Consider the following 23,468-nt stretch of genomic DNA (forward strand, 5'->3'; position numbering starts at 1 on the left):
TTCAGGACTTGGCTCGCATAATATACCGGGGTCTGTGTCCCATTTTCCTCCCGAATGAGTGCGGAGGATACTGCTCTTTCCCCGGCTGTGATGTATAGGTAAAGGGGCTCCCCGGGCTTTGCTTTTGATAAAATAGGCGGGTTAATCAAATGTCGCTTTACTTCTTCGAACGTTGTTTGACAGTCCGGGGTCCACTCGATTAGCTTTTTGTTTTGGGCCCCTTTTAACAGTTCAAAGAATGGTAGGCATTTTTCTGCCAACTTTGGGATAAATCTTCAAAGTGCCGCTAGGCATCCTGAGAGCTTTTGGATGTCTTTTTGAGTTCGGGGAACTGTCATTTCCATTATAGCTTTGATCTTCTCCGGGTTGGCCTCTATTCCTCTTTCGCTGACCAGAAAACCCAAAAACTTCCCGGAAGGGACCCCGAACGTGCATTTCTCCGGGTTCAGCTTCATGTTGTACTTTCTCAAGTTTTCGAAACACTCCCGAAGGTCCTGGATGTGTTCTGAGATTGTGACCGACTTGGCGATCATGTCATCAACGTAAGACTCCATGTTCCTGCCCAGTTGCTCTTTAAAGATGGTATTCATCATTTTTTGGTATGTTGCTCCGGCGTTTATTAACCCAAACGGCATCATAACAAAAGCATAGACGGCCCGGTGTGTGATGAATGCCGTTTTTGCAATGTCTGTCGGATCCATCTTGACCTGGTTGTAACCCGAGAAGGCATCCATAAAACTTAACATGAGACGGCCCGAGGTCGCGTCTATCAGCTGGTCGATATTGGGCAGGGGGTAAGAGTCTTTAGGACATGCTGAATTGAGGTTTGTATAATCCACGCACATTCGCCACTTGCCGTTGGGTTTTTTGACCAGCACAATGTTTGCTAACCAGTCTGGATACTTAATTTCACAGATTATGTCTGCCTCTAACAACTTCTCGACTTCTTGGTCGATTGCCTGTTGCCTTTCCGGGGCGAAGTTCCTTCGCTTTTGTTTGATTGGCTTTTGCTTTGGATCTACATCCAGACTGTGCATGGCCACGGATTCATCAATCCCTGGCATGTCTCCCGGGGACCAGGCGAATACGTCAGCGTGTTCTTTTAGTAGGTCGATAAGCTCCTTTTGGAATGTGGTTTCCAAGCCTTTTCCGATTTTGATTTTTCGGGTGGGGTTCCCGGGTTCCAAATCTACCTCGATTGTCTGTTGGGCCGGTTCTACCTTCGTCTTCTCCTTACTCTCTACAAACTTTTGAATCCGGGCATCAGCGTTGGTTACGCTGTATCCGGAGTCTTCGATCATGTTCACATCCAAACGGGCCCTTTTACTAAGGTGTTCTCGATGCTTCTTTCTGCTTTGTCCCTTAGGCAGGGACATTATTCTCTTCCGGTTTTCCGGATCCGTTTCTGCCATGACGAGTGCTTGACCATAGCATTTACCAGCCATTTCCCTATCTCCTTTCAGTTCTCCAGTGCCTCCTGGGGTGGGGAACTTGAGTTTTAAGTGAATAGTTGAGGGGATCGCCCTGAGCTTGGTGATAGTGGGCCTAGCTAGGATCATATTGTATGAGGAGGTTGCGCTTATCACATAGAATTTCATCATATGGGAGACCTGTCGGGATGCGGTTCCAAATATGATGGGAAGATAGATGATACCCCGGATTGGAATCATGGTGTTCCCGAATCCGTACAAAGGGTCTTCAAGACAGGGATCCATTCTGAGGTGTCCGAGCGCCATCCTATTAAGCGTGTGCTCGAATACGATATTAGCAGATGAACCATTATCGACTAGAATTCTTTTTACCTCATTGTTTGCGACGTCGAGGGTCACCACTAATGCCAAGTTGTGATCCGGATCGAGGCCCTCATAATCAGAGTAAGAGAAGCAAATCGGTTCGTCCTCCTGAGTCTGGATCATCATCACATCATTCTCCCGATCCGGGCTCCGCGGTGGAGAGGCTGTGCCACCGAAAACAACATTCACCACATTTTTCCCTCTTCCCGGGGCTCTGTCTTTGTCATTCGAGCCCCTTTGAAGATACTGGTTCATGTTTCCTTTCTTGATTTGGTCTTCTATGAACATCTTGAGGGAGAAACAATTTTCAGTAGTATGGCCATGATCTTCGTGATAGCCACAATGCTTGTCCCGGGCCCTGTTTTCGGGCGGCGCTAGCAAGGGTTTTGGCGGATAATATAACGGTTTGCCCTTGATTTCGCGCAAAACGTCGGCCCGGGGCCTGTTGAGGGGTGTCCACTCTGGTTCCGGCTTGGGTTCCTTCTTGGCCTTTTGTTTCCTTTCATTTTTTCTTGATTCGGGGTACGTTTCCCGGGGTGGGGTTCCCCGGGACTGCTGAATGTAGTTGGCTTGCATGTCAAGCTTGTATCTCTTGTCTCTCCGGAATGACGAGCGTCGCTCCGGAGACTCGTCATCGTCATGTATTCTTCTGTTCATCTTCATTGATTTGAGGAAATCATTTTCATTTATGAACTTTGACGCCAACGCATATGCTGACGCTAGGCTTTGGGGCTCCCTGTGAATCAGGTCTTTGATATAACCTTCACAAGATATCGGGTGCAAGTTTCTTCGAAAGATGTTTACTGCCTCCTTTTCTTCTAAGTTGGAGAGTTGGTTGATTGCTTCCTGGAATCTTTTAATGAATTCCGGAAGGGGTTCCTTGCTTCTTTGTTGGATCATTTCTAGATGACACATCTGCAGCTCGTTCATTCGGTTGGCCCTGAATCTTTTCAAAAATATCTCTCGGAAGTCTTTCTAGGAGTCCACACTCCGGGATGGTATGCAGCTGAACCATTTATGAGCGCCCCCCTTCAGTGTTGATGCGAAGAATCGGCATCTAGTCAGGTCGCTGTAATCATAAATATTGGATATTTGCTCAAAATAGTTCAGATGCTCTTCAGGGTCAGCCAGCCCGTCAAAAGAGTCAAAATTGAAGTGCTTCAGCCCTGACTCTCTAGGGGTGGCTTCCAGACTCTTTGTGAATGGGGTCGCTGCTGCCCCTACTTCCATGTCGCCCTCCACTTTCCTTTTAAGGTCTCGAAGGGCCCGGGCCATTTGTTCTTGCTTGGACTCCTTCTCCGGCTCTGAGTCTGAGGAAACATAAATCCGGTGGGCCTTTCTCTTTAGCTTGGCCTCCTCCTCCCGGATCCTCCTTTATATAGATTCTTGGGCTTTAGCCTCTTCTTCTTTCCGGATTCTCTCCCTTAGGGCAGCTTTTCTTATTTCATCTATGGCGTCCTCTGGTGGTTTTTTTAAATTCTTCGCAATCCGGTCGAAGACGGATCACCGAGATTCTCCGGACTGCTCTTTAGACCGCTCTCGCTGATCCCCTGGGCGGGTCTCCGGCTCGGCGTTCTGCTTTTCCTTCCACAAGTCCATAGCCGCCTGTATCTGTTCTGGGGTCATGCTTCCCCATGGGTTTGTGGTGATCCCTGTGTGTTTGTGGGTAGCTTTTTCAATGACTATTCTCTGATCTCCTGGTTGGAGATTTTGAGAGGGAGTCCGGGTTATGGGGAGCCCTTCGTCCAGGTCTTCCATGTCTCCATCCCTGGGTTGGGGAGGAGGCGGTAGGAAAGAGGCGGAAACTGCTGCTTTGCTTTTTCTCGTAGTCATGGTTACTTGGAAATGCTATGAATTTACAATAATAAACCTTGTAGAAACGGGTCTGAGAGATGGGTATTAGCGTTCTTACTGGGAGATGGTGTTTCACGTTTCTGGGAGGTGGGTTGCCCTCCTTCTAGCGCCAATGATAATCCCAGATCACCCCGGGACCTTCTCCTTGTAGGGCCCGAACTCAAACTCCTTTTAGGCTGTGACGATGGCCGTGTGCGGTGTAGCTGTAGGGTGGGAACCTACAAAATAGAACCGGAGGGGGGTGGCGTCCCCGCGGCACCTCCGGCGTGAGGATGAGAAAGGGTTTTGAGGAGAAGAAGGGCAAAGTTGGGATTATGCAGATATGTTTGTGAGGAGTACGTGTGTGCATGTAAGTATATGTGAGAGAGAGAGAGAGAGTATATATGCTTGTAACCTGTAACCTTCCTTCTGTTCTACCTTTTATAGGCCTCCTACTAGGGTTTAGGGGTTTGTCCCTTTTCATCTGGACCGTAGGTTGGCCTTTTGGACTGTAGGGCATCTGGACGCCTGGGATGTGTCAGAGTACTATCAGATCTGGACCGTAAGAACGTCCTGGATTCCGGGTGCCTGGAAGGTGGTGATGTTGCCACGTGTCCTGGGCTCCCCAAGGTCAACGCTGAATCCGTCAGAGTACTATCAGATCCAGAGCGTAGGAACATTCTGGATCTCGGGAACCTGGACGGTGGTGATGCCGCCACGTGTCCTGGGGTCTTATGTTTGGGCCCTGGGCCTCTTCAATTAGGCCTGACTTATTATGGGCTATCACCCCTATTTCCTATTCTCCTAAAATGGACACGAATCTCCCGATATCATCATAGAACAGAAAGACCGGTGATGCACCATCCATATTTTGATTTAGTGCATTCACTAAAATATTCACGGCATCACTGTCTAGCACTACATTACCAAACCCCCATCCTAGGTGTTAATATTAACCCATTAAGAGCATATATATACTCTTTTTACCGTCGCTGCAAGAAGTCTTCCTCTATCATCCCTTATAGAACTACACTGAAACTAACATCATTCTCATAGTTTATGAGCATCCACATTTACCTTAATTCTTTCGGTGGTGGGGGCTGACAAACATGTAGCAGAAGGGACATTAAATTGAGCCTGAGATGATGTAATCTCATGTATATGCACCTATTGCCCCTCCATTTGGCTAGACGACTGGCACTTTCAAAAATCTCCTTGTTGCCGCACATACTGTTATTAATTATATTCATGTATATGTAAATACTGCATTAAGTGTATTTGTTACAATGTGTTATATCCAAAATTTGACATTAGATTGACTCGGGTCAAATGCGGATTAATTGCAGTCAAACTCGGTATTGTATTGTAGAAGGAGAGAACGCGTCCAGGCCCTCAGGACGCGCCCAACTTGAAAGGGAGTACCTTACAAGGGATGGCCTTACAATAGGAATGCTTGGAAGCGCATGGACGCGTCCAATGTGTTGGAAACATTTGACAATTATATTTGTCTGGCAGTGAAGATTAGATTAACCGCTCAGAGAGAAAGGACGCGTCCTGATATGCTGGGTTTCAGGGAAGGTAGTTGCTGGAAGAACAAATACAAGTTTCATGGGGGTTAGGGCGCGCCCAATGTCTTAGGACGCGTCCTATGAGTGGTAGATGCATTCTCGAGGGTGACTTCTAGATGAAGCTTGCATGGAAAGGAGCAGTGGAGATTATTTTTACTAACGTATTTGTTGCAGGTACTCTTTGAAGAATTCCCTCCTTGAGACGGTCAAGGAGGGGGATGTCCGTAAAAAGCTTGAAGGCCTCCATGGGTATGCCTGATGATTGAAGGTCTCCTCCTGTATTCAACCGGTGTCCTCGTTAGGGATGCGGGGTTAACATTGGTGTGTACTTTGGGAACTCTGTTCTTGTATTCAACGGGTGTCCTCGTTGGAGAACTTTGGAGTCATCCTGCACTTTGCACCCAAGAGCTTGGGATCACCTGTCCTGTTATCTAGTGGGTTATCCTCATTCGGGGGACAGGGATGCGTCTGGCACTTGGGGTGAACCGTGGCTATACCTGCGTCCGTAAATCAAGGGAGACAGCTGTAGCGGAGTGTTATCCTTGCGCAGGGAGATGCACTATCCGTGAAGTCCTGCGATTACGGATGAGCCTTGGGCCTTCGCGGTTGGGCCTCATAGTTGGAAATTCCTAAATGTAGTGGAAGATGGATTCAGGATGGGGTTCTACCGGGCCTAGGAATAAGAAGTCTAAGCCCATTAGATTTTTTGTTCCACAAGAACTACGTCAGGCTTAATCCCTATATAAAGGGTACGTAGGCACATTGAGAGGGTAATAAGTTGAGAGCTGATAAGGGAGCCACCACTTACTCTGATCAATCTCAACCTAAAACAACCACAAACCACCACACACCCCTTGATTTTCCGGCGAAGAACCGCCGTCATAGATCTTAATTCCGGCGAGAAACCTCAATCTTTGTTGTTACCAGATTCCTCCGTCAACAAATTCGCGCTAGAAGGAGGGGCTGTTGATTAAGATCATAATCTTGGGAGGAAAAGATGTCTTCCAATCATGATGGCAGTTCTTATAATGGAAGTGATAGCAGATCTGAAGGAGAAGGCGAGGGAGGCTACACTCGTCATGAACCGTACGTGCCCAGAAACATGGCGGATCCCCCGAGAGCTCCGGATATGGGAGGAACACCTCCGATTCTCATCAGAAATGCTGATATCTTGGAGCAGTAGTACCACATGGGGGATACTCTTAACAATTTTCACTCAAGGTTGAATACGGTGGAGCGTCGCAGGACGAGGAGGGGTCGTCATTTTCCCCGTCGCGGCCATGCCGTAGGGAAGGCGCCTGTAGTTGAAGGAGATGCTCAGGCCTACGGAGAAAACCCGTGAATCACTCCGCGGTGCTTGGAATATTCTGATGATGTAGAACCTATTGCGGAGCTTGTTAATGAGGACACGGACGGTAGAGAAAGGCCTCAGTCTTGTCAATCAGGTTGTGCCACACCCCCATAGGTCTGGGCGTAGGATGGACGAGCGTCGTCATGCGAAAAATACTCAGAATAAAGATGAGGAAGGAAGAGACTTTTCAACCTTGAAAAGAAGGCTTGGCATAAGGTTGGAGGATGACGATCTGAGAATGCTGCTGGTAGAATGGAAAAAGGAAGGAAAAGCTGGAGAAGCGAGGCCCCGTGACACAACGCGTGTGCCCCCTACATACCAAAGGGATGATAGGGTGCGGCATCGCGAGCACGAGCGTGCCCCTCCATGAGAAAGGTTCGGGAATTATTACCGAGGCTATCAAAGGAATGGACGAGGAAGGATGGGATACCAACATGGAAGGGCAACCTACAATGGTAGGAGAGATAGCGCACCCTCTACTGAAGAAGCTCCTGTTGTTGTCCCTGTAGCTTCCCACAGTGTTACGGGCAATGGGTCCAGGACGCGTCCTCATGACCGGGACGGCGTGCGAATTCAAGAAAGGTTGCAGAACAATGAGGAAATAACGTGACGCGGTCAGGAGAAACCTCGCCTGCGGGGGAATGTTCAAAATCGAGATGATAACATACCACAGCCGCAGCCTCAGGGCGAGGGGCGGCAAGATCCACCGGTACACCCGGGGGGTAATCAAGGGGAACAATAACAAATTGCGGAGCAACCCCAACAACCTAATGTTTAAACCATTCCTGGAGTAGGGACGTTTAATGTGAACGATCTTAAGAGGTTGCTCAACCATCTTGAGGGAGGTAGGATAACGGCGACCGCGCAAGCTCCTTCCCCTTTTGCTGCTATCGTGAGGGAAGCGCAATTGCCAGCAGGATACAGGAACACAACCAATGACTTGCGTTTTTATGGGAATTTTGACCCCGTGCTGGGGCGTTTCAACATTGAGATGGATGTATATCAGGTACCTGACTTGGCTCGATGCCATCTCCTAGCAGCCACCTTTAGAGAGGGCGCTCAACAATGGTTTCAAAAACTTGGTCCAGGGGTGATCACATCTTGGGAACAGATGAAAACCTTGTTTCTAACCCAGTTCCAAGTTACGGTGAATTATACACCGCTAGTTACCACACTGGCCAATGTGAAACATAAAGAGGGAGAAAGCTTGACCTCATACTTTAAAAGGTTCAATGCAGAGTCTACTTTAGTGAGGGGTGCAACTGATGAAACACTGAAAATACTTCTTATAGCTGGTCTGCGTGTGAAAACAGATTTTTGGAAGCACTTTCAAGGAAAGGACCCTGTTTTATTAGCTGATGTACTTGCACAGGCGGAATCATTCAAAGCGATTGAGCAGTCGCTTGCAGAAACAAAGAAGAATGATAACACCCACAACTCCAAGGGGCGAGCCAAGAGAAGAGATAGATCCGTGAGCCCGGATTATCGACGGAATGCCAAAAGCCCTAATAGGGTGAACACCGTGAACACGCGGAGATAATGGAGCCCGCCGTCGAACTATGAAAGGAGGGTAAGCAACTACACTCCACTGGCAGCGTCCATTGATCATATCTTCGAGGTAAATAAGGACAGAAGAATCTTCAAGAAACCAGACTGTCTGACTTCATGGAAAAGTAGGGACAAGAAGAAGTATTGTGATTACCATGAGTCCACCGGTCATGACACCCATGAATGTCGTCACCCGAAAGATGAAATTGAAGATTTGATCAAAGCGGGATACCTGGGGGAATGGATTGACAAGGTGAAACGACGCAGGGGGAATGATGACAATGGGAAAGATGAAAGGCAGCTCCCGAGGAAAGAGGACGCTGAAAAGACATCGGAGGTTAAATTCCAAAGAGCTGGTAGTATTAGGGCAATTTTTGGAGGACACCCCTTTGTCGGTGATAGTAATCGGGCGTTGAAAAGAAATACAAGAGAAGCACGATACCCGCCACTTACCAACATTCATAGCTTGAAAGATATACCTCCAAAAATATTCAAAGGGGAATTGGCTGATATTACGTTCAGGGAGAGAGAGTCAAGATGGTACATCATCCCCATAACGATGCACTGGTAATAACTATACTTATTGAGGCAATGAACGTGCATCAGGTCTTCTTGGACAACGAGAGCTCTACGAACATCCTGTATTACAGCACGTACAAAAAATTAGGTTTCCCGGATAACAACATGTATTTTGAAGATGCACACGTCTATGGCTATATTGTAGAAGCAGTGAGAGTTATGGGTTCGGTTAGGCTTCTTGTCACACTTGGGGAAGGAGCTCTATCTGTCACTCATATGATAGATTTCAAAGTACTAGATCAAGACTCCGCGCACAACGTGTTGGTGGGCAGACCTTGGTTGTGAGCGTTCAGGGTGATAACCTCGATATATCACTTGATGATAAAGTTCCCAGCACTTAACGGAGTGGGCAGTCTGTGGGGGTCACAATATGAGTCATGCGACTGCTATCACAAGGCTGTTAAGGAATTCCGCAGGGGAAAGTATGAGGGAAGGGGTCTTCCATTTGAAGATGCAGAGGACATTCATACAAAACCAAGTGAAGAGGTTCATACCCACTATTTTGTGGAAAATCTAGAGGAAGAAGAAACCCATGCTACCGAGACCCCTGTTTTGACATTGGGGAATGTTTTGAGGATCCGTAGTATGGAAGAAGTTGTGGGGGACCATATAGAAGAGATCATGCAAAAGGAGGTTAACGGAGAAAAGTTGGAAGGAAGAAGTGAGATTTTATAAAGTCTCGAAAGTTGCTTCAAGGTGGATGCTTCTCGAAAAAAGGATTCGCCCTTGAAGAGTGAAAATGTAATTGAGGTTGATGCTCCTCAAAATGAGGACGCGCCCTCCATGCCTGCGTTGCACAAGACCATACCTTGTCCTGAGGTAGATGCTCCCATGCATGGGAACATGCCCTCGGATGCAAGAATGGGCGTCGAGGACCCCCGGGACTTTGATTTTGATCTGGATCCCTATGCCCGCCGAAAAAAAGGGGCCGGCTGAAGAGACAATATCTGTTCTGGTCGACAAGTATGACCCAAGCAAGGTTTTGAAAGTAGGATCTCAACTAAATGATGAAATGAGAGAAAGACTTACTCATTTTCCGATTGAAAATCTCGATGTCTTCGCATTGAGTCATTCGGACATGGTGGGAGTCGACCCCGGGGTAATGTGTCATCGGTTAAATATTTTCCGTAATTGCACGGGCATACGACAAAAGCGTCACCCAGTGAGCGGGGAAAGGGCGATAGCATTAAAAGAAGAGGTGGACCGACTGTTGGAAGTTGGGTTGATCAAAGAATCTTACTACCCCGAGTGGCTTCTAAATCCAGTGCTCGTGAAAAAGCCGAACGGGAAGTGGAGGACGTGTGTAGATTTCATAGATCTCAACAAGGCCTATCCAAAGGATAGTTTCCCTTTCCCACGAATTGATCAGTTGGTTGACGCGATGACAGGGCATGTCTTGCTAAGTTTCATGGATGCATACTCTGGCTACAATCAAATTCCTATGTATGGTCCCGTTCAGGAGCATAAATCCTTCATCACTGATAGGGGGCTATACTGCTATATAGGAATGCCATTTAGATTGATTAACACGGGCACGACCTATCAACGGTTGGTGAATATGATGTTCAAAAACCAGATTGGGAGAACCATGGAAGTATATGTGAACGATATGTTGGTGAAATCCAAGGAGGCGAATGACCATATCGAGCACTTAATGGAAATGTTTAACATTTTAAGGAGGTTTCGCATGAAGTTGAATCCACAAAAGTGCATATTCGGCGTGGAGTCGGGCAAGTTTCTTGGATTCATTATCAACCATAGGGGAATTGAAGCTAACCCCGCAAAGATCAAGGCACTGCTGGATATGAAATCACCCACCAATATGAAACAAGTGCAAAGCTTAACTGGGAGGATCGCCGCGCTAAATCGATTTGTTTCCAAATCATCCGACAGATGCAAGGAATTATTTAAGGCGATTAAGTTGGCAGGTAAAGACTTCGTATGGACATCAGAATGTGAAAAGGCTTTTAGAAGGATCAAGGAACAACTGGGAAACCCTCCCATATTGTCAAAACTGTTAGATGGAGAATCTCTAATACTGTACCTTGTGGTGTCAGAATATTCAATCAGCGCTGTTCTCGTAAGAGAGGAAGATGGGCAACAGTCACCAGTGTATTATGTGAGCAAGTGATTACACGACGCTGAGACTCGCTACACAAGCAAAGAAAAACTGCTTTATGCCTTGATCCTTGCGTCAAGAAAGTTACGGTCATACTTCCAGGCCCATAGAATTGAGGTCCGCACAGCATATCTGCTAGTCCTTCACAAGCCAGAATCATCGGGGAGGATGTTGAAATGGGTCATAGAGTTGGGACAGTTTGGCTTAAAATACATGCCCCGTACAGCAATTAAAGGAGAAGCCTTAGCCGATTTTTTGCTGGAATTTGATTCTGCTGTTGATGATAAGGCTTTGGTAGTGCTCCAGCCCCCTCATAATGAAGAATCTTTAGAAGAGTTCCCACATCCCTGGTGGATCTTACATGTAGATGGGGCAGTTAATAATGGAGGAGCAGGTGCAGGCATAGTACTCATGTCTCCAGAAGGCCATCATCTGATGAGCGCAATTCATTTAAAATTTTATGCAACGAATAATGATGCGGAGTATGAAGAATTGATTAATGGCCTAAAGATCACTTTGGAAATGGGGGTGCGAAACCTAATTGCGAGGAATGACTCGGAGCTGGTGGTGAATCAGGTGAATAGGGGGTTTCAAGCGCGAGGCCCGCGAACGGAATTATACTTGAGATACATGCAGTGCCTGATCGGAAAGTTCAAAGAGGTTAGGTTGGAATGTGTACAGTGGGAAAAGAACAGCAATGCAGATGCTTTAGCAAAAATGGGGTCGCATCAGGAGGCTGTGTTGTTGGGATCCATACCTTTAGAGTTCTAGGAAATTCCTAGTATCCCGGAGATAGAGGCGATGCAAGTAGATGAGGCTCCCAAGGAAACATGGATGACACCCATTCTTACCTACATTCATAGAGGAACACTTACCGATGATAAGTTCAAGGCTGGTCAATTCCGCTACCAGGCTGCAAGGTATGTGGTCTATGACGAAGTTCTGTATAAGAGAGTCTTCAACCAACCGCTGCTCAGATGTGTCGATGAAGAAGAAGGAAATTATATTTTAAGGGAGGTTCATGAGGGAATTTGTGGTAATCACTCGGGGGGTAGCTCGTTGGCAATGGAAGTTTTACGCCAAGGGTAATATTGGCCTACGATGAAAGAAGATGCCGCGAATTTCGTCAGATCATGCGATCGCTGCCAGGGCTTTGCGAACTACCCATCTATGCCAGCGACGCTCTTGACATCAATGGTAAGCCTGAGGCCATTCACCATGTAGGGAATAGATCTTATTAGAGAACTACCTAAGGCTAAAGGGGATGTCAAGTACGCGGTAGTCGCGGTTGATTATTTTACTAAGTGGGCAGAGGCTATGCCGTTGGCTACTATCACCGCAAAGAAAATCAGAGACTTTGTTTTCAACTCCATCGTATGCAGGTTTGGAATCCCTTACAAGCTTGTATCTGACAACAGAAAGCAGTATGACAACAAGGAGTTGCGACAACTGTGTGAGCATTTGAAAATAAAGAAGGAGTTTGCAGCGGTCTATCATCCTCAAAGCAATGGGAAGACAAAAGCTGTGAATAAAATAATAAAGCATACCCTCAAAGCCAAGCTGGAAGAGCACAAAGGGAATTGGCCTGAAGAACTCCCAAAAGTGATGTGGTCCTACAACATTAATCCACGATCTACTACGGGGGAAACTTCATTTATGCTGACTTACGGCTATGAAGCTATGGTCCCCATGGAAGTTAGTTCGGGATCGCTTCGTAGAGATCGTTACATGGAAGAAGACGCGGAGGTCAATCAAAGGCTTCATTTGGATATCTTGGAAAAAATAAGGGAAAATTCTCTGCTGAGACTTGCGGCATATCAGCAACGTGCCGCAAGGTATTATAACAAGAAGGTAAAGGGACAGCTGCTGAAGGTAGGGGATTTGGTACTTAGGAAGGTGATTCCAAATACGAAGAATCCCCAACATGGAGTGTTTGGAGATAATTGGGAAGGACCATATAAGATAAAAGCAATCTTGTAGAAAGGGACTTATCACCTTAAGGATATAGAAGGAGAGTTGGTTCCGCGAGCGTGGAACGCAGAACATCTCCGAAAGTATTATCAGTAAGGCGCGACTTTGGCCCATACATATCTTTTTTATTATACACTTAGGGCTGTGCCCAGATTATAGATTAGAAGTAAAATAAATTCCTCCTAGCCTAGGGGGTAGTGCATGTACTACTTATCTTAGAACTGGTTGAAGGATCATTTTTTTGAATAAATCCCCCACAGAGCATAGTAGCCGTGGGACTGGTGTACTTTTGACACTAGAGCGCATTATTAATAAAAAAACTTTGAAATTTTCCAAAGGGCTGTTTATTTGTTGATTTTCTTGGCTTATGACGCGTTTTAATCACAGGACGCGCCCTAATAAATAGTCCTTTACTTACATTTACAAGAACGCGATTGGAAAAAGGGAAACTAAATAAAACTCGGGTAAAACTGGAAGTAAGACGCGTCTTAAGTCTAAGGACGCACCCAAGTGATCTTGGTTGATGCTCCTTTAGTTTTGTGTTTCTTTGATTTTAACATTCCCTAGCTAAAAAAAAAGACGTGTCCTGGCCAAGGACGCGTCCAACTTGATATGTTGAAAATATTATCTTAAAAAAACAAAGGGTAGAAGCGTCAAAACACTAGGACACGCCCCTTTTGTATTATGCTTCACCTAAATACAAAAGTACAGCATGCTATCATGTTTGAGAAAAATATACCATCCAGGAGGATGCGCCCAAGTAGCGGGACGCTTCCTATGGCGTATAACGCTGGAATAGAATTAACACATAACAAGCAAGATCTAAAAGGTGACGCGTCCTCAGGACGTCTGCTTAGCTTGTAATAATAAAGGAAATAACAGCAATATCTAAAAGTCGACGCATCCTCAGCTTAGGACGCGCCCCCTATAGGTAAACAAGATGATCAGGAAAACATTGCATGCAAGAAGATAATCAAGAAAGTAAAAATCTGCATGGTCAAGATAGAAAAGCTTTATAAAAATACAAGCAGATGAAATTCGGAAAGTAATAATCAAAGTTTACAATTTGTAAGGCTTAAAAGGGCCCGCATCCTTAAGATAGTTCTGATGAAAGTTGCATGAATAAACCTAAGACGCGTCCTACACATGGGGCACGTCCTGCGGCTTGTCCTGGTTGTCGGTTGCAGGAGGCTGAGTGTTAAGTGGAGAAGGCGCAGGAGACGCGTCATCCTCTTCCAGACCAAGGATGATCCTCTTGTTTTTAATGGTATCTACAACCCTGATTCTGAAATCACTTACCCATTTCTGGGTGTCTTCATCAAACTTAGAGACAGTGTATTCTAGGTTATTTGCTATGAATCCAGAACACCACTCTTCGAAACTGGCTGCAAGATCTTCTCCTCCTTCCATCCATGCAGTCTGTCATCGTTCAGAGTGTCAAGCTCCAGCTGTATTGTGGAATTCTGACATATTACATCCTCCATAGCCTTCTCCATAGAGGTGACATTGCCTTCCAGCACCGCTTTCTCACCCTCAAGACGCGTCATGTCCTCCTACAGGCGCTTGATCTCGGTATCTTTTTCTTGGGCGAGCAAATTGATGTACTTTTCTAAGGATTTGATCTTGTCTTCATCCTGGCTTTTAGCAGTATCAGTGACGGCAAGGCGCGCCCTGAGCCTAGCAGCCATGTTGGCACTTTGCCTAGCATGCAGGTGGAGCTCGGCTGTAGTCCTTACCATGGCTTGTTCTATTTGCTCCTCTGTCCTGAAAGTCCAGCCTCGAACTTCATCTTCTGTGAAGTCGCCACCTGAGGACGCGCCCAGATATCTGTGAATTAAGGATTGATCATCTGGTAGTGTCTTTTGGCGCTTGGAAGGCGCGTCCTCCTTCTCAGGGATGTCCAACACTGTAGTATCGATGATTTCTGGTGGAGGGGAATGAGTCACAGTAGGAGTAGGGTTCTTAACCTTTGGATCAGGCTTCACAGAAGCCTGCTTCCTGGCTCTCAACTTCTTGGAAGCCCCAATGGAAAATCCCTTGGGAAGAGAAGTCATATCCGTGACATAAAACATGGTAAGAAATATTAGGGATGGACGCGCCCATTTAATAAGTTGCGTCCTAGAGAATATGACGGCAATAATGAAATGATAAGGTGCGCACAATGATATTATATAAAAAGAAAGACCAGACGCCTCCTAATAGTTAGACGCGTCATGAGCAAAAGGTACGGAATTGTTAATACATGTGTGTATATCGTGTAAGGTGCATATAAAGGCAGAATATAAAGACATGAAGAACGTATATATAAATGTCAGGAAAAGTGACAATGGCGCGTCCAAAACATACGACGCGTCATACGTAGAGAACACAACAGCTATAGCATGGACTATGAGGATAGTATAAGTAACAAACTAACAATATAAGTTCTGAATATTAGAAGAAGACGCGCCCTAAGACTAAGACGCGTCCAAAGCCATAAGTAAGGATGTGGGAAAATCTACGAATCATATTGAGTTAAAGTTATCCATATAAAAGGAAGGGAAACGTATGTATAACGTGACATTTTCGTATGATGCGTCCTACTAAAATGAAGAAATGAGACGCTAATTATGTAGCTTTGGACGCGCGTAAAGATGTACGATGCGTCATCTCTCATATATATACTTACCTTGGTCTAAATCAAATTACTTACTGATATCAATCTCAATCACTTATACGATACTAAGACCCCTGGTTTTTTCTGAGGCTGTGAGAACAGGTTTGCCATTATGAAACTCGCGGAATTTGCAGATAGAACCAACCCGGGCGGACAACGCGCCCACTAGTTTGAGGTTGTCTTCAGTGATCATATCCTTGACATTGAAATGCTCCTCAGCATATTTTAAAACTTTCTCCGCTCTTTTCTTCTTTTTTCCTTTTAGTTCTTTTTGGGTTCTTTTGTCTAGAAGGAAAGAAAAGAAAGGTAAGTAATATAACGGTGTGGAAATAGAAGAGGACGCGTCATAAATATAGGACGCGTCCATAAAGTGAAACTTACTTGGCTCAAGATTGAAACGGACACGGGCTCGCTCTATATCAAAGATGTAGAAGTGATAAGTGGCATTTTATACCACTTAAAGTGTCTTATAACGGCTTGATTTATGTCTTGAACTCGAGTATTTTGTGTGTTTGATGTGCTTTTTTAGTGTTTTTACATTTCAGGGTATAACTTGCTTAGATAGGTGGTTTTCAGCAAATAAAGCTTAAGGAAGTGCTTGGAGTCAGTCTAGGGGAGATGAGCGAAGAAATCAGAAAAAACAGAAGCAAAATAAAATATTTTTCAGAAGGGTAGCAGCGTCCGCCTGGAGAGAGCAGGCGGCCGCGTGCTAGCAGGCGCCCGCCTGGAGGATGCAGGCGGCCGCCTGTGGGCGAAAATTCAGATCTTGGATTTTATTAATTCTATTTCAATTGGGCTTCTGTTAGCGCTGGTTCTCTTGGGTTATTATATAAACCTTATGGGAAGACATTTTATTCATAGAAGAGAAGAGTTAAACAAGAGAGAATGCAAGAAGATTGAGAAAACCATTTTAACATGCAACAATGAAAAAGAGGAAACTTACGTTTATCTTGTGATTCTTTTAATTCGTTGTAACTGTGGATGCTAGTTTTCTTTATGCTTTGAACATTAATACTCTTGTGACGTACTTCATTATTTATTAAGTATTTTTATTAAGTTTATATCATTTTGTTATTATCATACTTTGATATGAACCCATGGTGATGATGAGTTCTATTATGGGCTAATCGTGATCATGGGATCCTAGCGGATTTACTATGGATTTCTTTAGTTAATTATTTAATATATTGGTATGTGATAATTGTATGATATCTAGCATAGGTTGTGCTTATTCATCTTATGTGCGTCGCGAACATGTAAGATAGCCTGTTAATCTCTTGTGAAGCGACAGTGAATCTTGAGATTTAGAACTTGCCATGCTAGCATAAGTTCATGTATTGTATGCATGATTAGTGGGTAACTCTAACCGTTTACTTTTCCTGTGTAATCATCATGAATAACTTGCACCTAAATCGTTAAGTTATCAAATTCTGTAGACATATAGGGTCTCAACATAATTGATGACTATTCAACTTTTATCTTAATTATGGATGCTTGGTAGAATGCTATTCGTACAACGAAAGTTGGCGTTTATCAGTTTCGTGTTGTTCGATTCATATCATCACCATTACATGCTAAGGGTAATAACAATAACTATTGAATGAAGTAGTAATGAAGTCAGGATCTCATGCGTGTTTAATATTGTTAATTTAAGTGTTTAATTCTCGTAGTAATTATCAGTTAACCAACCTTAATTGTTATTGTCTTGACATTGAAGAATAATCATACATTGGTGAGTAAGTGTTAATTAAATATAATTAATCAGAGTCTCTGTGGGAATGAACTAGAAATCATTTTATATTACTTGCGAATGCGTATACTTGCGTGATTTATTTAGCGCATGCTTTATGCCTAACAAGTTTTTGGTGTCGCTGCCGGGGACTCGGTATTAATTTATTTAGTTTATGTACTTGCCATCAGTGGTCATTAGGATTCATTGATTAACACTTGTTACTTACTGCTTCAGGTTGTGTTTCAGGTACTCTAGCGAGCGTTTATGTAAACACATTCCCGTACTCGCAAGAGAAATCTGGATAAAGCTGAGGAGACAGATACAGCTCTTGACTTTCCGGAGAAGATAGTTTTTGAAGATTCAGATAAAGAGAGTGAAAAGGAAGAACCTGAAACAATGGGTGATCGTGTAGTTCAAACTGATCTAGCTCTTATGGACTTTTCTCGGCCTAAAATTGATGACATTCAGTCAATAATCATTCATCCGGCTATTCAAGCCAATACTTTTGAAATCAAGTCGGGCACTATTCAGATGGTATAGAATTCTGTTTCTTTCGGAGTTTCTGCGACTGAAGATCCCAATATGCATATCAGGAATTTTGTCGAGATCTGTAGTACTTTCAAGTATGATGGTGTTACTGATGAGGCTATCAAGGTGAGGTTTTTCCCATTCTCTCTGAGGGACAAAGCTAAGGACTAGCTACATTCTTTACCAGCTGGGTCCATCACTACTTGGGAAGATCTTGTGCAAAAGTTTCTGGTGAAGTTCTATCCAATGGCCAAAACTGCAGCTATGAGGAATGCTCTTACTCAGTTCGCGCAGCAACAAGGAGAATCTATGTGCGAGGCTTGGGAACGCTACAAGGAGATGTTGAGAAAATTTCCACATCATGGTATGCCTAACTGGATGGTGATCACTGGAGTCTACAATGGTTTGGGGGCCCAATCTCGGCCCATGCTCAATGCAGCTTCTGGAGGTGCCTTGTGGGCCAAAAGCTATACTGAGGCCTATAATCTTATTGAAACTATGGCTGCAAACGAGTATCAAAACCCAACTCAAAGGATGATGCCTAGGAAGGTAGCAGGTATTCTGGAAGTTGATGCAGCTACAGCTATTGCAGCGCAGCTTCATGCGCTGTCTATGAAGGTCGATTCTTTAGCCAACTATGGAGTAAATCAAATAGCTAGTGTCTGTGAGCTTTGTGCAGGATCTCATACTACGGATCAGTGTTCTCTTATTAATGAATCTGTTCAGTATGTGAATAATTTTCAGAGACCGCAGCATCCTGTGCACGCTACTTATCATCCTAATAACAGAAATCATCCCAATTTCAGCTGGAGCAATAATCAGAATGTTGTTCAGCAACCATATCAGCAAGCTGCAAGTAAACAGTTTAATCCACCTGGATTCCAGCAACCTCAGAAATTTTCTCAAAGGCAATCATATCCTCAATAAGGAGGTGTTGCTCCACCTTCTAGTGCTGATTTTGAGGAGTTAAAGTTGTTGTGAAAAAGTTAGGCTGTTTCTATCAAGACCTTGGAAAATCAAATTGGACAAATAGCCAATGCATTGCTCAATCGTCAACCTGGCATACTTCCCAGCGATAGTGAAGTGCCAGGCAGGAAGGAAGCTAAAGAGCAAGTCAAAGCGGTCACCTTAAGGTCTGGAAAAGTTGCTGATTCTGAAAAAGCAAAAGATGGAGAAGTTGAAGTTGTAGATGGAGAGGGAATGCAAAAGGAGAAAGAGGGGGAATCAAGGAAGACTACTATTGAACACACTCTTCCTGAGGGTAATACAAGGGAGAAACAGCTCTATCCTCCACCACCTTTTCCTAAGCGATTACAAAAACAAAAGCTGGACAAGCAATTTGGTAAGTTCCTGGAGGTGTTGAAGAAACTTCACATTAACATACCTTTCGCTGAGGCTCTAGAGCAAATGCCTAGTTATGCGAAATTCATGAAAGGTATTCTTTCAAGGAAGGTGAAACTGGATGATCTTGATATCATTTCTCTGACGGAAGAGTGCAGTGCCATGCTGCAATAAAAGCTACCTCCAAAGCTTAAGGATCCAGGTAGCTTCACCATTCCTTGCACCATTGGCAAGTTGTCATTTGACAAGTGCCTTTGCGATTTGGGAGCAAGCATCAATCTGATGCCGTTGTCTATCTTCAAAAAGCTGAATTTTCCTGATCATTCAATTACATACCCACGAGGCATTGTGGAGGACGTGCTAGTAAAGGTGGACAAGCTCATATTCCCTGCAGATTTTGTCATTTTGGATTTCGAGGAAGATAAGAAGACTCCCATAATCTTGGGAAGACCTTTCTTGGCTACAGGCCGTACCTTGATAGATGTGCAAAAAGGTGAACTCACTATGAGGGTGCAAGATCAAGATATGACATTTAATGTGTTCAATGTGATGAAATTCCCTACGGAAGATGAGGAGTCCTTCAAGGTGGATTTGGTCGATTCTGCAGTTATTTCAGAACTTGATCATGTGCTAAGGTCTAATGCCTTAGAAAAAGCCTTGTTGGGGGATTTTGATAGTGAAGATGACGAAGGCAATGAGCAGCTACAATATCTAAACACTTCTGCTTGAAAATGAAAGCTAGACATGCCATTTGAATCTCTGAGAAATACTGATCTCAAGAATGTTGAGGGAAAGCTCAAACCATCTATTGAGGAAGCACCTACTTTGGAGCTTAAACCATTGCCTGAACACTTGAGGTATGCTTTTTTAGGTGATGCATCTACTTTGCCTATTATTATTGCATCTGACCTTTCAGGTAATGATGAGGACAAGCTCTTGAGGATTTTGAGAGAATTCAAATCGGCCATCGGATGGACTATAGCAAATATAAAAGGGATCAGCCCTTCGTACTGTATGCATAAAATTCTACTAGAGGAAGGTAGCAAGCCAACTGTTCAGCAACAGCAAAGGATTAATCCTATCATGAAAGAAGTGGTGAAGAAAGAAATTCTAAAATGGCTGGATGCAGGAATCATATATCCTATTTCTGACAGTTCTTGGGTGAGCTCCGTGCAATGTGTACCTAAAAAAGGAGGTATTACTGTGGTAGCAAATGAGAAGAACGAGCTCATCCCCAATCGAATAGTCATATGATGGAGGGTATGCATGGACTACAGGAAGTTGAATAAAGCCACGAGGAAGGATCACTTCACTCGATCAGATGCTTGACAGGTTGGCTGGTCATGAGTATTATTATCTTCTGGATGGCTATTCGGGCTACAATCAGATTTGCATTGCACCAGTAGATCAAGAGAAGACCACCTTCACTTGTCCATTTGGCACGTTTGCTTTTCACAGAGTTTTTTTTGGCTTATGTGGCGCACCTGCCACTTTTCAGAGATGCATGATGGCTATATTCTCCAATATAATTGGAAATAATGTCGAAGTGTTCATGGACGACTTCTCTGTCTTTGGACATGCGTATGATGAATGCTTGAATAATCTTCATTTGGTACTCAAAAGGTGTGTTGAAACCAATCTGGATATCAAGGCACTGCTGGATATGAAATCACCCACCAATGTGAAACAAGTGCAAAACTTAACTGGGAGGATCGTCGCGCTAAATTGATTTATTTCCAAATTGTCCGACAGATGCAAGGAATTCTTTAAGGCGATTAAGTTGGCAGGGAAAGACTTTGTATGGACATCAGAATATGAAGAGGCTTTTAGAAGGATCAACAAACAACTGGGAAACCCTCCCATGTTGTCAAAACCGTTAGATGGAAGATCTCTAATACTATACCTTGCTGTGTCGGAGTATTCAATCAGCACTGTTCTAGTAAGAGAAGAAGATGGGCAACAGTCACCAGTGTATTATGTGAGCAAGCGATTACACGACGCTGAGACTCACTACACAAGCATGGAGAAACTAGTTTATGCCTTGATCCTTGCGTCAAGGAAGTTACGTCCGTGCTTCCAGGCCCATAGAATTGCGGTCCGCACAGCATATCCACTACGATAAGTCCTTCATAAGCCAGAATCATTGGGGAGGATATTGAAATGGGCCGTAGAGTTGGGACAATTTGACTTGGAATACATGCCCCATACAGCAATTAAAGGACAAGCCTTAGCCGATTTTTTATTGGAATTTGATTCTGCTGTTGATGATAAAGCTTTGGTAGTGCTCCAGCCCCCTCGTAATGAAGAATCTTTAGAAGAGTTCCCACATCCCTGGTGGATCTTACATGTAGATGGGGCAGTTAATAATGGAGGAGCAGGTGTAGGCATAGTACTCGTGTCTCCCGAAGGCCATCATCTGATGAGCGCAATTCATTTCAAATTTTATGCAACGAATAATGATGCGGAGTATGAAGCATTGATTAATGGCCTAAAGATCGCTTTGGAAATGGGGGTGCGGAACCTAATTACGAGAAGTGACTCGGAGCTAGTGGTGAATCAGGTGAATGGGGGGTTTTAAGCGGGAGGCCCATGAATGGAATTGTACTTGAAATGCACGCAGCGCCTGATCGGAAATTTCAAAGAGGTTAGGTTGGAATGTGTACCGCGGGAAAAGAACAGCAATTTGGATGCTTTAGTGAAAATGGGGTCGCAGCAGGAGGCTGTGTTGTTGGGATCCATACCTTTAGAGATCCAGGAAATTCTTAGTATCCCGGAGATAGAGGCGATGCAAGTAGATGAGGCTCCCAAGGAAACATGGATGACACCCATTCTTGCCTATATTCACAAAGGAACACTTTCTGATGATAAGTTCAAGGCTCGTCGACTCCGCTACCAGGCTGAAAGGTATGTGGTCTACGACGAAGTTCTGTATAAGAGAGGCTTCAACCAACCGCTGCTCAGATGTGTCAATGAAGAAGAAGGAAATTATATTTTAAGGGAATTCATGAGGGAATTTGTGGTAATCACTAGGGGGGTAGCTCGTTGGCAATGAAATTTTTACACCAAGGGTATTATTGGCCTACGATGAAAGAAGATGCCACGAATTTCGTTAGATCATGCGATCGCTGCTAGCGCTTTGCGAACTACTCATCTATGCCAGCGACGCTCATGACATCAATGGTAAGCCTTTGGCCATTCGCCATGTAGGGAATAGATCTTATTAGAGAACTGCCTAAGGCTAAAGGGGATGTCAAGTACGCGGTAGTCGCGGTTGATTATTTTACTAAGTGGGCAGAGGCTATGCCGTTGGCTACTATCACCGTAAAGAAAATCAGAGACTTTGTTTTCAACTCCATCGTGTGCAGGTTTGGAATCCCTTACAAGCTTGTATCTGACAACGGAAAGCTATTTGACAGCAAGGAGTTGCGACAAATGTGTGAGGATTTAAAAATAAAGAAGGAGTTTGCAGCGGTCTATCATCCTCAAAGCAATGGGCAGACAGAAGCTGTGAATAACATAATAAAGCATACCCTCAAAGCCAATATGGAAGAACGCAAAGGGAATTGGCCTGAAGAACTCCCAAAAGTGATGTGTCCTACAACACTACTCCTCGATCTACTACGGGGGAAACTCCATTTCTGCTGACTTACGGCTACGAAGTTATGGTCCCCGTGGAAGTTAGTTCGGGATCGCTTCGCAGAGATCGTTATATGGAAGAAGATGTGAAGGTCAATCAAAGGCTTCATTTGGATCTCTTGGAAGAAACAAGGGAAAATTCTCAGCTGAGGCTTGCGGCGTATCAACAACAAGCCATAAGGTATTATAACAAGAAGGTAAAGGGACAGCTGCTGAAGGTAGGGGATTTGGTGCTTAGAAAACTGATGCCAAATACAAAGAATCCCCAACATGGAGTGTTTGGAGCTAATTGGGAAGGACCATATAAGATAAAAGCAATCTTGTGGAATGGGACTTTTCACCTTGAGGATATGGAAGGGAAGTTGGTTCCGCGAGCGTGGAACGTGGAACATCTCTGAAAGTATTATCAGTAAGGCGCAGCTTTGGCCCTTTACATATCTTTTTTATTATACACTTAGGGCTGTGCCCAGATTATAGATTAGAAGTAAAATAAATTCCTCCTAGCCTAGGGGGGTAGTGCATGTACTACTTATCTTAGAACTGGTTGAAGGATCATTTTTTTGAATAAATTCCCCACAGAGCATAGTAGCCGTGGGACTGGTGCACTTTTGACACTAGAGCGCATTATTAATAAAAAACTTTGAAATTTTCCAAAAGGCTGTTTATTTGTTGATTTGTTTGGCTTTATGACGCGTTTTAATCACAGGATGCGCCCTAATAAATAGTCCTTTACTTACATTTACAAGAACGCGATAGGCGAAAGGGAAACTAAATAAAACTCGGGTAAAACTGGAAGCAAGACGCGTCATAAGT

At 44.3% G+C, this 23,468-nt stretch overlaps 3 protein-coding genes and 1 non-coding gene across 4 annotated transcripts; 2 read left to right on the forward strand and 2 right to left on the reverse strand.

Annotated features, from left to right (window-relative positions):
- Window positions 1–275: 275 nt before the first annotated feature.
- On the reverse strand, window positions 276–2,048 carry LOC141695699 (uncharacterized). Its single transcript, XM_074499926.1, has one exon. The coding sequence runs from the start codon at window positions 2,046–2,048 to the stop codon at window positions 276–278; it is 1,773 nt and encodes a 590-aa protein (XP_074356027.1).
- Window positions 2,049–11,004: 8,956 nt separating this feature from the next.
- LOC141695700 (uncharacterized) lies at window positions 11,005–11,562 on the forward strand. Its single transcript, XM_074499927.1, has one exon. It carries the CDS (start codon window positions 11,005–11,007, stop codon window positions 11,560–11,562), a length of 558 nt encoding a protein of 185 aa, XP_074356028.1.
- A 6,377-nt stretch (window positions 11,563–17,939) lies between these two features.
- Window positions 17,940–18,046, reverse strand: LOC141699093 (small nucleolar RNA R71). The gene has a single exon (XR_012565580.1). It is a non-coding gene; the product is annotated as a small nucleolar RNA R71 (small nucleolar RNA).
- Window positions 18,047–22,681: 4,635 nt separating this feature from the next.
- Window positions 22,682–23,053, forward strand: LOC141695702 (uncharacterized). Its single transcript, XM_074499928.1, has one exon. The coding sequence runs from the start codon at window positions 22,682–22,684 to the stop codon at window positions 23,051–23,053; it is 372 nt and encodes a 123-aa protein (XP_074356029.1).
- The last annotated feature ends 415 nt before the right edge of the window (window positions 23,054–23,468 follow it).

This window comes from Apium graveolens, chromosome 11 (genome assembly GCF_009905375.1).
Source record: "Apium graveolens cultivar Ventura chromosome 11, ASM990537v1, whole genome shotgun sequence".
Taxonomy (NCBI): Eukaryota; Viridiplantae; Streptophyta; class Magnoliopsida; order Apiales; family Apiaceae; genus Apium; species Apium graveolens.

What these genes read in the sequence shown, in the direction of transcription:
- LOC141695702 (XM_074499928.1), top strand. Translation starts at nt 22,682, where the DNA reads ATGGTCCCCGTGGAAGTTAGTTCGGGATCGCTTCGCAGAGATCGTTAT.
- LOC141695699 (XM_074499926.1), bottom strand. Translation starts at nt 2,048, where the DNA reads ATGAACCAGTATCTTCAAAGGGGCTCGAATGACAAAGACAGAGCCCCG.
- LOC141695700 (XM_074499927.1), top strand. Translation starts at nt 11,005, where the DNA reads ATGCCCCGTACAGCAATTAAAGGAGAAGCCTTAGCCGATTTTTTGCTG.